This window comes from Prionailurus bengalensis, chromosome B1, assembly GCF_016509475.1.
Source record: "Prionailurus bengalensis isolate Pbe53 chromosome B1, Fcat_Pben_1.1_paternal_pri, whole genome shotgun sequence".
Taxonomy (NCBI): domain Eukaryota; kingdom Metazoa; phylum Chordata; class Mammalia; order Carnivora; family Felidae; genus Prionailurus; species Prionailurus bengalensis.
The window spans coordinates 117,442,192-117,458,985 of record NC_057344.1 but is presented as its reverse complement, the minus strand read 5'-3'; the positions used below and the strand labels follow the sequence as shown (position 1 = coordinate 117,458,985).

Here is a 16,794-nt window from a genome sequence, read left to right as displayed (position 1 = left end):
TTTAAAAAAGGATGGGAGGTGGGACCCCTGGGTGGCTCAGTTGGTTAAGCGTCTGACTCTTGATTTTGGCTCAGGTCATGATATCACAGTATGTGGATTTAAGCCCTACATCAGGCTCAGCACTGACAGTGAAGAGCCTGCTTGGGATTCTCTCTCTCTCTGTCTCTCTCTGCCCCTCCCATGCTCTCTCTCTCTCTCTCTCTCTCAAAATAAGGAAACAAACTTAAAAAAAAACACCTTAAAAAAGAAAAAAAGGACGGGAAGAATATGCTAATATGGATTTTTTAAAGATAGCTATCTCTATATGCTATGTGGTAACATTTTTTTCTTTATTATTTTCCATATTTTCAAAATACCTCAAATTCAATGTGTCATTTTTATATTTATAATAATGTAAGCAGTAAAGATTGAAGAATAAATATTTGTGTTTAATATTTTTACAGATAGATAGCTTATTTAGCCAAGAGAGGCTAATAGGTCCTTAAGGATTACTGCAAGGCATCTAAAAGAATTCTGTACATATAAAATATTTTTTTCTTTCAAAAAAAGTATTTGATTATTAGAGAAATACCTTTTGGTTGGCTTATTCTGATTTTGATTATAATGAATATTGGTGTCCTGAGGAATATATAAAATCTTTTCAAAAATAAGAAACATCCAAGAAGGTATTTTTTCCTCCTGGTTTCAATATATCCAGCTGTATGACCCTGAATTAAGTATGTGTTAAGGGTTGAATGTTTGCCTCCCTCAAAGCTTCATATGTTAAATTCCTAACCTTTAACGTGATGGTATTAGGAGGTGGGCCTTTGGGAGGTAATTAGGTCATAAAGGTGGAGACCTCTTGAATGGAATTAGTACCCCCTGAGAAAAGAGAGTTTGCTTCCTCTCTAGCTCTCTACCTGCAAACCAGGAAGGGACCCCTCACCAGACATTAGATCTGCCAGCACCCTGATCTTGGACTTCTCAACCTCCAGAGCTGTGAGAGATAAATGTTTGCTGTTTAAGCTACCCACTGTAGGGTGATTTTTTTTTTCCATAACAACACAAACTAAGATATGTATTGATTACCATCCCTTAAAGGGAAACTTACAAAAAATTGCTTCAAAAGCAGACATTTTAAAGCTTTAAAAAAAAAGTTTATTTATTTATTTTGAAAGAGAGAGCATGCGTGTACACGTGCATAGGGGAGGGGCAGAGAGAGAGCAATAGGGAGAGAGAGAATCCCAAGCAGGCTCCGTTCTGTCAGCACAGAGCCGTCACAGGTCTCAATCCAACGAACTGTGAGATCTTGACCTGAGCCGAAATCAAGAGTCAGGCACTCAATCAATAGCCATATAGGTACCCCAAGGCTTTTTTTAAAGAAGCTTATTATTGCCTTTTTGTTTGATGCAGGATAAATAATCTGCATTATTGTGAAAACTTACTTTAAAAGATTATGCTTTTTAAGACCTAATTTACCATGTGTATTAATATGCATGCTCTCAAACAGTATTACAGAAAGGACCGTGACTATGGAAAAACACACTGCATTAAAAAACAAAAACTGTGTCAGTGCTAACTAACTTTCCCACCGAAATGTTTTAACTGACTAATTCCAATAGTAACAGAGTCTTCTGAACCAAGTGATAGATACTTTTTCTAAGAGTGTTGGTGAATATTTTCTATATTGCCAATATATATATCTATATCTCAAAACAGTTTATCTATCATACCCATAACAATTTTAATATTATAGTTTAGGATTTATCAGTGCTGAGTGCTTAATTACAAGCTCGTTTCTAGTTATATATGTTAGTGTACAATTAGATGCATATGCAATTATACAATGTAATTCACCTACACTTTTGATGAGTAATTTATGTAATCCTTGTTTTAAAAGAAAAGGAACTTGAGGAACTACATAGTCTGCAAACACAATTTTAAAAAATCATTTTTCAGTGGAGGATTTCCCAGGCCAAGAGAGTGTATAGAAGTATTTCAACCCCCTTCTCCCCAAGAAAGATCAGACTTCCCAATAACAAGAACAAAAACCAGAAGAATCATACTCCATCTGTGATGAACCTGTGTTCAAGATTCTGTAACTTGGACTACTATATATGAAGGCAGAAAGCAGATTAAAGAAAAATAGTAAAGGATTGAGTAGAAAAGAGGAGGATCAAACTTAAAAGCATGAGGATAGGGAGTGACTATCAGGAAGCAAGTCAATTTGCTCTCACAGGATCCCAGAATATTTCAAGAATGTAGGATACCAGAAACCTCAGAGGAAGGGGATAAGGAGGAGCTGAAATCATCTTTAATTAAAAATATTATTTAGAGACCCAAATTCCTACCCTTATCTTGAGTAGACTCCCTGACTCCTGCGAGAGACTAGAAGTTTATTCTGTGAAGAAACTGAGCCAGAGATGCTCAAAATACAGGGATACTGTTCACAGAGGAGGGTAAGGGTGATGTGCCATATTGAAAACAAGAACTCAGAATCTGCACACTGAATAACGGATCTCTTCCCCCTCACCCCCATTTGCCCTTGATTCCAGAAATTTGGAAGCTAGAATTATGTTCCCAAAGAAATAAAAAAAAATATTTCTTTTTAGAATCAACTGCCCCCAGAGAAAATAACTACAGATACTGTAGCTGTAATTAAAAAAAAAAAGTGGGGGGAACTAGCCACCTGATCACTCAGTCACTAGTGAAGCCCACCAGTGTTCAAGCCTTTGATTCAGTACTTCCAATCAGCTTTTTAGTCATTCACTCTTTAGTGAATAAAACAAGGATAGAATGAAAAAGGAAAAAAAAAAAAAGAACCAACAAAGAACAAGAAGTAACTTCTTGGAAACTAAAAATATGTTAACCCATAAAACAATAACAACAACAACAACAACAGGGGCATTTGGGTGGCTCAGTCCATTAAGTCTCTGACTCTTAATTTAAGCTCAGGTCATGATCTCACACCTCATTATATCAAGCCCCACATGGGGCTCCAAGCTGAGAGGGTGGAACCTTCTTGGGATTCTCTTTCTCTCTCTCTCTCTCTCTCTCTCTCTCTCTCTCTCTCTCTCTGCCCCTCCCCTGCTCACTCTTTCCCTCTCTCAAAATAAATAAATAAACTTAAAAAAGAAAAAGAAGAAAATCTTAAAGATGACGTATAGGACATCACCTGAGAAAATGCAAGAAAAAAAGACAAAGAAATAGAAACTGATATAAGCATTTTTTAAAAAAATATTAAAGATTCAGTTCGTGAAACCCAATACCTCAAGAATAGAACTAGAAAGAGAAAACAGATAAAATAGTGGAAAGGAAAATATAAAAAAACTAATAGAAGAAAATGTGTCAATAATGAAGAATCCATTTCTCTTGATTTAAAAAGCCCACTACTACAAAGCTATAGCAATCAAAACAGTATGGTGCTGGCACAGAAATAGGCACATAGATCAATGGAACAGAAAGAGAGCCTAGAAATAAACCCACATTTGAATGGTCAATTGTACTACAACAAGAGGCAAGAATATACAATGGGGAAAAACAACCTCTTCAATAAATGGGGTAGGGAATACTGGACAGCTACATGCAAAAAAATGAAACTGGACCACTTTCTTACACCACATGTAAAAATAAACTCAAAATAGATTAAAAACCTAATCTAGGGGCGCCTGGGTGGCGCAGTCGGTTAAGCGTTCGACTTCAGCCAGGTCACGATCTCGCGGTCCCTGAGTTCGAGCCCCGCGTCGGGCTCTGGGCTGATGGCTCAGAGCCTGGAGCCTGTTTCCGATTCTGTGTCTCCCTCTCTCTCTGCCCCTCCCCCATTGATGCTCTGTCTCTCTCTGTCCCAAAAATAAATAAACGTTGAAAAAAAAATTTAAAAAAAAAACAACCTAATCTATTATCATAGATTATGCCTATCATAACATAGGCAATAATCTCTTTGACATTAGTCATAGAAACATTCTTCTAGATATGTCTTGTTAGGCAAGGAAAACAATAGAAAAAATAAACTAATAGGAGTACACCAAAATAAAGCTTATGCACAGGGAAGGAAACCATCAACAAAACAAAATGGCAATCTCCTAAATGGGAGAAAATATTTGCAAATGATATATCTGATAAGGGGTTAATATCCAAAATATATGAAGACCTTATAAAACACAATACCAAAAACAAAAACAAACAAAAAAATCTGATTAAAAATGGGCAGAGAACCTGAATAGACATTTATCCAAAGAAAACATAGCGATGGCCAACAGACACATGAAAAGATGCTCAACATCACTAATCAGGGAAATGCAAATCAAAGCCACAATCAGATATCATCTTATGCCTGTCAGAATGGCTGAAATCAGGAAGACAAGAAATAACAAGTGTTAGTAAGGATGTGGAGTAGAAGGAACCCACATGCACTGTTGGTGGGAATGTAAATTGGTGCAGTTACTGTGGAAAACAGTATGGAGTTTCCTCAAAAAATTAAAAATAGAATTACCATATGATCTAGTAAAATTTTACTGCTAGGTATTTGCCCAAAGAAAATGAAAACACTGTTTTGAAACGATATATGTTTCATATGCGCCCATATGTTTATTGCAGCATAATTTACACTAGGCAATATATGGAAGCAACCCAAGTGTCCATCCATAGATGAATGCATAAAGATACACACACACACACACACACACACACACACACACACACACACACACTGGAATATTACCCAGCTATAAAAAAGAATGAGATCTTGCCATTTGCGATAACATGGATGGACCTAGAGGGTATTATAATAAGTGAAATAAGTCAGAGAAAGACAAAAACCATGATTTCACTCATATGTGGAATTTAAGAAACAAAACAAATGAACAAAAAAGACAAAACAGACAAACAAAACAACAGACTCTTAAATACAGAGAACAAACTGGTGGTTTCCCAGAGGGCAGGGTGTGAAATAGATAAAGGTGATCAAGGGTTCACTTATCTTGATGAGCACTGAATAATGTATAGAATTGTTGAATCATTATATTATACACCTGAAATAAAGATAACACTGTACATTAATTATACTCCAATAAAAAAAAATAAGCCCACTTGAAAAATGACCCAAACCAAGGCATATTGTTTTGAAATTTTACTACACCAAGGATGAAAAGAAGTTCCTAACAGTTTCCAGAGAGAGAAAAAAAGGAGCCATATACCAAAAATTTGGAATTTGGCATTTTGATGCCATCACATATCTCAGTAGCAACTTAGAAAGCTAGAAGACAGTGAAGCAATACCTTCAAAATCTAAAGAACAATTTCCAACCTAAGATTTTATACCTTATCAATCCATCAATCAAATGTGAAAGTAATAAAGAAAATTTCAAGGTCTCAAGAAATGTACCTCAGGAAACTCCTGGAAGATATGCTTCACTAACACAAGAGAGTAAATAGGAAAAAGGAATAAGTGGTATCCAACACAAAAGGGGCTGAAGAGAGTTCTTGGTATGCTGGCAAAGGGACTCTCGGGACCAGAGCTAGGTAGAAGGCCTAGAGAGCACTGATCATTAGCTAAAGGTCAGAAAGCCCAGGAAAGAAAAATGGAACTGATTGATTACTTGGCAGTTTTCATATAGTGGAAAGTTAAACAATAGGGCATTTTACAGAGGTTTTCAAATTGTACAGCACACTTTAGCTCAGTAGTGAACAGTATATATACACAAAGCAATAATAATAAAAACATTGCATAAACACTTAACTAAAAATTGGAGTTAATATTTTTTTAAGTTTATTATTTTTGGGGGGAGAGTGAGAGAGAGAGAGAGAGAGGGAGAGAGAGAATGAGCTGGAGAGAGACGGGGGGGGGACAGAGGATCTGAAGTGGACCCTTCACTGACAGCAGCGAGCCCCGCGCAGGGCTCCAACCCACGAACTGCGAGATCATGACCTGTGCCTAAGTTGGACGCTCATCTGACTGAGCCACCCAGGTGCCCCAAATTGGGGATAATATTAAGAGAATGGTAAAAGGGAAAAAAGGTGTAAATGTAAAAAAATAAAACCAAACAGAAAAGAACCTCATCTCCCATAAAAAAATCAATAAATAAGTCCTAATATTTATAAATCAAGAGATAGCAATGTACATTTGTTATATGGAAAAAGATACAGATTTCAGGAAAGAACACCAGTGAGTTGAGAAGCATGGGCTTCGGTTGCCAGACGTTCATTCAGGAGTAGAAGAGTATATAGAACAAGGGAACTTCTGTTATTACTGTACCTGCTTTTTAGTATTATTTGAATTTTAAAACCAATTATAATGTAATTGAACAAAAGTTTTGAAAGAGGAGGAACATGGGTGCACAGTTGAGACCAAACCTGCTTACATATAAAATATCTGGTTAAGAATCCTTTGAGAAGAGAAGGTGCAGAGCCTAATTGGGCTGGGAGAATTTAGAGATCATCCAGTTCAGCCTTCTCATTTTACAGATAGAGAAGTTGAGGAATGTAGCAAGTCAGTGCGAGAACTGGACTGGAGTCCAGTCTGTGACTTCTTGTTCACTCCCCACATCTCAGAAAGGAGCAAATGGGAACGTCGAGAACTACAACAAAGTTTGGTGTCAGTTTGAGTTTAAATCATGGCTTCATCACTTGTGACCTTAGACCAGGTTTCACTAGCGAGGTGGCCTTAGACATGCTATTGAAAATGGAGATAAGAGCTACTTAACGTATTAAATTAAGAAAATAATTAAATGATTACATCAAGAAAATAATCAATGTGAAATTTTGTCATCTAACAAATACTGAATACATGCTAATTCTGTATGGTTTTATAATTTCACAAGATTGTAGGACCAATGAAATTAATAAAATGAACGGGAATGTATTTGTAAAGAGTAGTTATCTAGGATGGACACCCTGAAATGTCTGAGTTAGGGTTCTTAATTTGTTGTGTGACCTGGAATAAACTTATTCCCTTTATTTATTTACCCTTTCTTGGCCTTTCTCATCTTAAAATAGTACCTACTTAGTTATTTGTGCACCCATGTTCACAGCAACACTATTCCCGGTAACCAAGAGTTGGAAGTAAGTCAAATGTCCATAGACAGGTGAATGGACAAACAATGTGATAAATACATATATCCAGCCTTAAAAAAGAAGGAAATCCTGTCCTGCTACAGCATGGATGAACCTTGAGGATGTTATGCTGAGTGAAATAAGCCAGTACAAAAAGACAAATACTGTATGATTTCTCTTATACGAGGAATGTAAGGTAGTCACATGCATAGAAATAGAAAGTAGACTGGTGGTTCCCAGGGGCTGATGGGAGGGGGCAAAGGGAAGTTGTTCAATAGTATGGAATTTCAGTTTTACAAGATGAAAAAGTTTTGGAGATCTGATTCACCACAATGTGTATACTTAAAAATGGTTAAGATGGGAAGCGCCTGGGTGGCTGAGTCGATTAAGCATCCGACCTTGGCTCAGATCATGATCGCTGTTCGTGGGTTAGAGCCCACCATCGGGCTCTGTGCTGACAGCTCAGAGCCTAAAGCCTGCCTCAGATTCTGCATCTTCCTCTATCTCTGTCCCTCCCCCACTCGCACTTTGTCTCTCTTTCTCTCAAAAATAAATGAACATTAAAAAATGGTTAAGATGGTAAATCTTATGTGTTTTTTACGACAATAAAAAAGATAAATAAAATAGTTGTTCTACTTCATAGCATTGTTGTGTTAAACAACTAAATACATGGAAAGCACTTAACATAGCACCTTTCTCAATAAGTGTTAAATTTTATATTATTGATGTTAATATCACTCCCTATTTCATGAAAATGCCACTTGTTCTTTCCTCTGTGCCTGTGACTTCTTTGCTTTCTAAACTCCTTTCTATCCTATAAGGCCCTCCTCAAATCCCACCTCCTCCAGGACACCCTTCCTAAATTTTCCCTATCTGAATATCCCCTGTCCCTCCTTTGATTTTTATTTGTGCTTTTTTAATGGCACTTAACTTAATCTATCTTGTATTAGACAGATTTGTGTAATGTTTGTGTTTTACTCTTCTTTGTATCCCCTGTGAATCACAATGTTAGAGACGTAAAATAACCAGAACTTTATGAGTTGTTTCAACCTGTATGATTCCCAGATTGAGTTGATTAATGTATTAAATAGTTTGGATCCAGTTGTTACTATCTCCAGAGCATAGAAAAGGGATCATATTTCTGATCTTTGTATTCCCAGCCACTACCATGATACCAGTATATACAAAATGCCTAGTAATTGTTGAATGAATGAAAGAATGATGAATGAATGAATTGTGCGATTTCTATAACTGCAAGTAATAATTCTAGGCCTTTAATGATTAATAACAAAGAATAGCAAATTAGTTAACAAGATCACTTTTCCTTCATGTTGCTGTAGAAACTCTCTACCTCAGCTGTCTCATGTTTTTTTTACAGTGTATTTTAATAAGGATTGAAATAAGATGCAAAAATTGAAATGGTTAATGTGAATCTTAAGGCTTAAAATTTATAGGTTTTTATCTGCATTCATTTTCCATTTTTCTTGTAAAAATTTACCACAAATATGACAGGTTAAAATAACACAAATTTGGGGCACCTGAGTGGCTCAGTCATTTAAGTGTCCAACTCTTGATTTCCGTTCAAGTCATAATCTCACAGTTCGTGAGTTTGAGCTCTGTGTCTTCTGAACTGACAGCATAGAACCAGCTTGGGATTCTCTCTCTCCCTCTTTCTCTGCCCTTCCCCTGCTTGTACACATGCTCTCTCTCTCTCTCTCAAAATAAATAAGCTTAACATAAAATAACACAATTTATTATCTTAGAGTTCTATATGTCAGAAATCCAGTTGGGTTCAACTGGTTTCTCCAGTCCAGGTGTCATTAGGTCAAAGTCAGCTGTTAGCTTGGTTTGGCTCTTATCTGAAGGCTCTAAGGCAGATTATTCAGGTTGTTTGTAGAATTTAGTTCCATGCTGTTGAGGGATTAAGGTTCCTGCTCCCTTGCTGGCTCCACCAGGATTCATTCTTAGGTTCTAGAGCTAGCTGTGAAAACAAGCAATTGTGGTTCAAGTCATTCTCATGCTTCAGATCTCTTTAACTTTTCCTCGTGTCTCAGCTCTCTTCCCACCTGAGAAAGTTCTCCACTTTTAAGGCCTCATGTGATTCTATTGAGCCCACCCATGTAAATCCAGAAAAATCTTGGCATTTAAGGTTCTTAATCTTAATTACATCTGCAAACACTCCTTTTTGCCATGTTGACAGGTTGCAGGTATTAGCATGTGGACATCTTTGGAGGCTAATTCCACCTACTACACCATCCCGTCTCTTCTTCGCCCTTAAAGTTTGTATAGTGATGTCGTTTCTCCTGTAGAATTTCCCACAATTTGTAGTTTGCTGATCATATCCCCCTGGTGTTGTTTCACATAGTATCCTGTTCCCTGTATTGCCTAGAAATTAGATTTAGATTGTAAAGACATAATCAGATCAGGTTTACTTTGGGGTAAGACTACAGCATAGGTGGTAGTGGGTTCAATCTGTAGACACTTGTCTGGTTTTTCTCTTGGACAGTGTTAGCAGCGTTCGAGATCATCAACCCCTAGCCCTATTATTTCAGCAAGGATTTCAAAATGGTGACATTCTTCTAATTTTATCATTCCATCTTCATTTACTTGATTAACTGTTTGGTTATAGGAAAGGCTGGGTAAAACTAGATTCTTCCCCTGTATTTTCTGGTTTTCAAAGTGAGTTGGTTATCTACCAAAAGTGACCAGGTTTTTGTTTTTGTTTTTTTTCAATATGATTACTAACTCATCAATTTCATGTTTGAAATACTTCAATCCATTGCAGTTATCATTCTCATTGATGCTCAAATATTCCCATATTTGTTCGGTGGGAGCCCCTTGAGGTTGGCTCCTGAGTCCTTTTGATAGGACTTCAATAGAATTTGATAGTGTCTGTGCTTTCAGTATAACAAGACATCCCAGCTCATCTTGTGCATTTCCTGCCTCCTATCCAGCAGCAACTATTTCTCCACGAAGCTTCACATTCCTTTAAAGGAACATGGTATTTAGAGTACCACAATTTAGGTACTGGGGATAGTCATTGCTATTGGTTTGGTCTTTGTTTCCAGGCTTTACTGTGGTCTGAGCTAGGCAATTAAAAAAAAAAATCATTGTGGTTTCATACTGACACATCCAACTTAAATTCAGGACTATGGGATTTTAACTTAGCCTCATTTATTTATCTCCTATGTTTTTCTTCTTTCTCCTAGGCTTAAAAAAACTTTTTGTTGGGGTGCCTGGGTGGCTCAGTCAGTTGAGCGTCCGACTTCGGCTCAGGTCATGATCTCACAGCTCGTGAGTTCGAGCCCTGCATCAGGCTCTGTGCTGACAGCTCAGAGCCTGGAGCCTGTTTCAGATTCTGTGTCTCCCTCTCTCTCTGCCCCTCCCCTGTTCATGCTCTGTCTCTCTCTGTCTCAAAAATAAATAAACGTTAAAAAAAAATTAAAAAAGCTTTTTGTTGTTTCATAATGACATCAGCAGATGTCTTATTTGTTTTGTCTCACAATATACACGTTTGAGTTCTAAGACAAAAATACAACCACCAATGATGATTACTGAAAATAGTTCAAGAATTTTTTGACATTATTTTTCATCTAATAATATCTACCATGGCCATGTAGAGAAATATTTTTCATTCCTTTTTAGAGCTGCAGAGTAAGCTACCAGTCCTCTGTCAATGGAAAATTGGCTTGTTTCCATTTTGTTGTTATTTCCAATATTGCCTCAATGAATAAGTCTTTTTATGTTTTGGCCAGTGTATCCCTTGAACAGATTTTTAGAAGCGAGATCACAAATTACACACGTAATTTTGCTGGATATTGCTAAATTCCTCCTCCAAGGGATTTTGACATTTTTGTGTTCCCACCATCATTGTATGACAGTGTTTTCCTATATACCCTGGCCCATAGACTGTCATCAAATTTAAAATTTTTGCTACTCTAATAGGTGATAAGTGTTATCTTAATGTAGTTTAAATACTTATTTTTCTTATTTTGAGCAATATTGAATAGCTTTGGTTTAAGATATATTTGCATATTTCTGAATTGTCCAAATCTCTTGTCCATTTTACTATCAGATTATTGTGCTTTATTTTCAGAAGCTTCCTACGTATTAGGGATAGTAACCCTTTGTTTATGCTATAAGTTGCCAATTTTTTTCTCATTTTCTCATTTGTCTTTTTATATGTGGTTTTTGGTGTGGTGGTTTTTTTTTGTGCCATTTAAATTTTTTTTTTTCATTTTTACCTTGTCAAAGGTAAAATTTCCACCCCTCTAGGTTATAGAGGAATTCACTCATGGTTATTGTTGTCTTGCATTTTAAATCTCCAGTCCATTTGGAATGTACTAGGTATGGTGAGAGGAAAGGATCTAATTTTATTTTTCATATGGCTGTAGGGTTAACCCACTATCACTTATTAAAAAGTCCATCTTTGGGGTGTCAGGCTGGCTCAGTCAGTGGAACATGTGACTCTTGACCTGAGGGTTCTAAATTCTAGCCCCACATTGGGTGTAGAGATTACTCAAAAATAAAACGTAAAATAAATTAAGTAAATAAAAAGTCCATCTTTTCCCCAGTAATCTGAAGTGCCACCTTTGTTTTATGCTAAATGTATTTTATACAAATATTCATATTCAAATTGTTACATCGATCTATATCTCTCTTTTATTATTTGCCTGTTATTTCTGACCTGCATTTGATAACAATGGAAATTAGGAGCATATGAAGCCATAAAACCTTTTAGGACTAAAATCTATTATGTAAATAGTTCTTAGATTTTTTTTTAATGTTTATTTATTTTGAAAGAGAGAGACAGACAAAGCGTGAGCAGGGGAGGGGCAGAGAGAGGAGACACAGAATCTAAAGCAGACTCCAGGCTCTGAGTGGTCAGCATGGAGCCCAATGCAGGGCTTGAACTCACAAACTATGAGATCATGACCTGAGCTGAGGTCAGATGCTTAACCAACTGAGCCACCCAGGCACCCCAATAGTTTGTAGGTTTAGTTGCTTTGTTTAAATGGGGGAAAGCAATTCATTCATTTGTGTGTAGCAAAGAAAATGTGAACCTAAATAAAGAGAGATTCATAAAAGCAAATTGTCTAAACTTTTCTTAAGAGACTTAAGAGGGTTTTGTCAGGAAGCAGCCTGATGTAATTAATGCATGAGTTCAATCTCTGGGGTCAAGATCCTGCCCCTCAGGACCTGCTTTGTTGTGGGCATGTTCTTAATTTCTCTGAGCCTTGGTTTCCTTACTTCAGAAACGGAAATAATAAAATCTTTGAGGGTTGTCGTGAGCACAGAAGGATCTGCGTGCCATCACCCAGCCTAGTGCCCCCACATAAAGGGCATTCAGGGAGTGTTGTTTCTCTTTTCTTTCCCTTCAGGGGAAAATACGTCTATAATTTTTATGGTGAGGTTTTCTCTGGCTACTCATGAAAATAAGAACCGGTCTTATTTTTACTCTGCAAAACTGATTAAATAAAAGGGGTAGATGAGAAATCAAGGTTCTTTACTTCCAATACCTCTGTAATTGCTGCCTTCACTGGACAGCAGCCTTCCCAGGCTCTACTTTCAGAGTGAAACAGGAAAGGTGGATTGACAACAACCACAGGGATTTCTGACTTCTAAACTAATGTAAGCCTGGAGGGAGGGGAGATTCCAGAGAAGGAGTGAGAACAGAGATCTGGCTTTTCTCTTCTCAATACAACATTGCTTTTGGTTTTCCAGTTCAAGAGAGGAATCTGGCTTATGATACAATTTCCAGAAAATCTCCTCTTCATCTTGAAAGCCCCTACCTACCCTGAAGTCGAGAGATCTGTCTTTAGAAAATATAATTATAATCCAATACAGTTTGGTTCTGTCCAGAGTGAGATGGATATCTGAGAATTTTTCTGACAAAATGCTTTATTTTTTAAGATCCCCATATCAGATTTTCTTTCATAAAGTCCTATTTTGCTTTATTTAGCTTAATTTCACAAATGTCTATTTTAGATTGTGATACAATATAGATGTATTTAAGGAGTTTGTTTGGAAAACATTTCAAAATCATTTTTGAAGTTTTTAAAATGAATTATTGAAGCCCTAATCAGACTTTAATTCATAATTTTATTCCTTTCTTTTAAAATAAACTCATTTAAAGTAGTTTTATGCATTCATCAATGTTAAGAACTGTTATATGAATATGAAAAGGCACTACTAAAAATAATTTGATCAGTTTTCACACAACATTGTTAGATTATATTCATGCAGCATTTGAGTGTTTTCAAATACATTTTTATTTAATTTTTGCGACAGCATTGTTATATGTCAATATTGTTAACATAGCTTATTTATACTGAAGCCCAAAGAAGTTATATTTTAAATGGCCCAGGATTTCCCAGACAACTACAGTTTGAGACTAGAAATTCAGATTTCAATCTAGTGTTCTTGCCACAGTGCTACAACCAAACTAAGTTCATAATTAGCAAAAGCATTAGGTTTAGACATGCATACATATTAAATTTTCCATAGTTAACGTAATGGCAGGTTTTCCATTGAATGAATCTTGTACTTCATTTGCAATATTCCATTTGTAACCTTGCTTAGTTTTCTTGCTTAGTTTTCTTATGGATATTAACTAGTCCTTTGGTATGTCCAAATGAGAACTATTTAAAATATTATGGAATAAGATTCTGGTAACTTGAAACTCTCAGAGGATCAGTCCTCACAAAAAGTTAAAAAAAAAAAAAAAAGGCGGGGGTGGGTGGGTCCTGGGTGGCTCAGTGGGTTAAGCCACTGAGGATTTCTCAGTCTGTGAGTTCAAGCCCTGCCACAGATTCTGTGCGGACAGCTCAGAGCCTGGAGCCTGCTTTATATTGTGTGTCTCTCTCTGCCCCTCTCCTGCTTATGCTCTGTTTCTCTCTCTCTCAAAAAGATAAATAAGTAAAAACATTGAAGAATTTTTTTAAACAAAGTTAAAAAAAAAAAAAGAAGGCACAATATAGCCCTGTTGGTCAAGAAAGAACTTAGTCCCTGTGTCCGGTTTTGTTTTCCAGGTGGCATTGCATGCTTGTGGAGTGGCAACAGACATGGTGATTGAGCACTGCATCAAAACGCGGGCTGCCTTTGTCACATGTCCTTGCTGTTACGGTTTCATTCAGAACACCTCAAAGTTTAATTTTCCAAAAAGGTGAATTTTAGTGTTCTACCTAAGGCACCAACATGGGGAATAAAGTAACATACAAAACTCATTCGATACGAAGCTGCAGTGAAATTTCAGTTTTGAGCTCATTTCGTCTTTCCCCAAAGGCAGGTATTATTTATAAATTATATAGGGAAAAGACGATCTCCTCTATGGCTTCTCCTTGACTTTTCTCTGGATCCGCCTCCAGAGAACGCATTTAGAAGCAAGTCTAAGGGTGAGCCGACTAGGAATCTGATGGCTTCGGCACTTCTCGTCACCTGCGAGAGGCAGTAGTTGTAGTGGTTGAGTGCGTAGGACCTGGCAGTCTTCTGCCTGGGTGCAAAAATCGGCTCCTCAGACCTTTACACGTTGTTTCACCTCAGGCAATTTTTCTTCAACTCTTTTTGCTTATGTTTTCTATCTACAAAATGGAGGTCATAACAGCAACGTCCTCACGGTTTATGTAAGAATTGGATGATCTATGTGTAAAGCACTTAGAAGCAGCATAGAGTAAGCATTCAATAAAATGTGAGCTGTGGCCAGTTACAGTAGCAGCAATAGTATTTATTTATTTATTTATTTATTTATATTTAAATCCAAGTTAGATAACATACAGTATACTCTGAGCTTCAGGAGTAGAACCCAGTGATTCATTTCTTACCTCTGACACCCAGTGCTCATCTCAATAAGTGCCCTCCTTAGTGTCCATTTAACCCATCCCCCCTATTTTATTTTTTTAAGCTAATGTCTTTACTTATTTTGAGAGAGAGCTAGACAGCAAGCAGTGGAGGGGCAGAAAGTGAGGGAGACAGAGGATCCGAAGTGGGCTCTGTGCTGACAACAGAGAGCCACATGAGGGGCTCCAACTCATAATCCATGAGATCATGACCTGAGCTGAAGTCAGACACTTCACTGACTGAGTCACCCAGGTGCCCCTGAGCATTTTTAAGATAGAATAGATTAAATACGTTCATTTTGAAAATTCTATCCCATAATGTGTCAAAAAAAAAAAACCTTCTTGATCATTTGCATGATTACTTTTAAAAATATTGGAAAATTTCCATCAGAATTTATACTTATAGGCTCTGAGTAAAGTAACAAAATACAAAAAAATAGCTTTCTTTTACTTTTTGAATTTTTTTCTGTATTTCATTATTTTGTTGTTTACCACAATTTGCTACTAGTTGAGAGAAAACCAAAGAATTTTGGAAAAGCAAATAATAAAATATAACTTAAGGTTTATGCAATAGCTGAAATGTCTCTTTATTCTGAACCTATACAGATAAAATGTTTGTTTTACAACCCATCAAGAAATCTGTAAGTCTAGCACTATAAAGATTCTTAAGAATGCTAGTTTGAGTTATTCAGCCCGTGGTTTCACTTAATTTTAAAATCTTACTTTAGTGTCTGTCAACATTTTCATATCTCTGTAAATTTATTGATACTTTCTCCTTTCGTCATTGGAAAACTACTCCTCGGCCATTATCCCCCTCCCCTAATCACCCCAAGGTCAGGTACCAGACAAGTAGAGACAGTCCTGATCTCCAAAGCCACTGACATTATTCAAGCTAGCCAGTCCTAAGCTTGCCCATCCTGCCTTGCCATCCCTTCCTGTGGAATTCCCTGATAAAGGCTCCTGCCCACATTTTATCCCACTCCCTCTGCCTTCTAACCAGCCTGGTACTTTCCCATGTGGCCCTGTGTGGGATACCTTCTCCTCTTGGGAACTGTGAGGAAAAAACTATCTTTCCCATGGCAATCATCCCCTCATCTGTTGGCTTCAGCACCCCTGAATAGCAGTAAAACCTACGTTTTAAAGCACCTGGATCTGGGGCGCCTAGATGGCTCAGTTAAGCATCTGACTTCACCTCAGGTCGTGATCTCATGGTTTGTGAGTTCAAGCCCCACATCCAGCTCTCTGTGCTGCCTGCTTCAGGCCCTCTGTCTCCCTCTCCCTCTCTCTCTGCCCTCCCCAGCTTGTGCGAGTGGGCACACATGCTCACTTGTGCGCGTGTGCTCTCCTTCTCTCCCAAAATAAATAAACATTAATTAAAAAGAAAACACCTGGATCTGTGTGCACCCATGTGGGAAAGAGAAAAACAAAATGGTTGTGTGTCTCTAATAGTCTAAACAATCTTTGAAAAGTTCTTTAAAATTAATAACATACTGATAGCATGCCTTTGGCTTTTCTTAAAGACATTTCAAACTGGTATAGTTTTTAGTTTAGGATAGCATTATGTACTCCTCAGATAAAATATGTATTTTTGTTTATATTTTCTTCTATGTAGAAATATAGATGATTCTATTCCTAATCTTTGGTTTCTCTACTATTTAAAATAATGACTCTTTTTTCTTTTCTATTTCAGTGAACAATTCAAGAAAACTTTATCGTACAAGGTAACCTCAAAAATTTCTAGATGTCTTTCTAATATACTTTTTATTCCTTCTTTATGTTTTTCCTCTCTCAAATTTCTAATGGGATATGTAATCTATAGTTACCTTAGAATTACTCATTAACATCTAATACGGTGTCGGGGTGGGGGGGTTGCTTTCTTTTGGGGTGGCTTTTTTTTTGTTTTGCAAATCAAGATTAATGTCCAAATAGGT

At 37.0% G+C, this 16,794-nt stretch overlaps 1 protein-coding gene across 1 annotated transcript in view; it reads left to right on the top strand.

Annotated features, from left to right (window-relative positions):
* GSTCD (glutathione S-transferase C-terminal domain containing) overlaps positions 1–16,794 on the top strand; it is a 133,935-nt gene that overhangs the window by 108,642 nt on the left and 8,499 nt on the right. The window contains exons 9-10 of the mRNA XM_043571203.1: positions 14,060–14,193; positions 16,554–16,584. Of these exons, the coding sequence (XP_043427138.1) occupies positions 14,060–14,193; positions 16,554–16,584 (165 nt within the window). The remainder of the gene's footprint in view (positions 1–14,059; positions 14,194–16,553; positions 16,585–16,794) is intronic.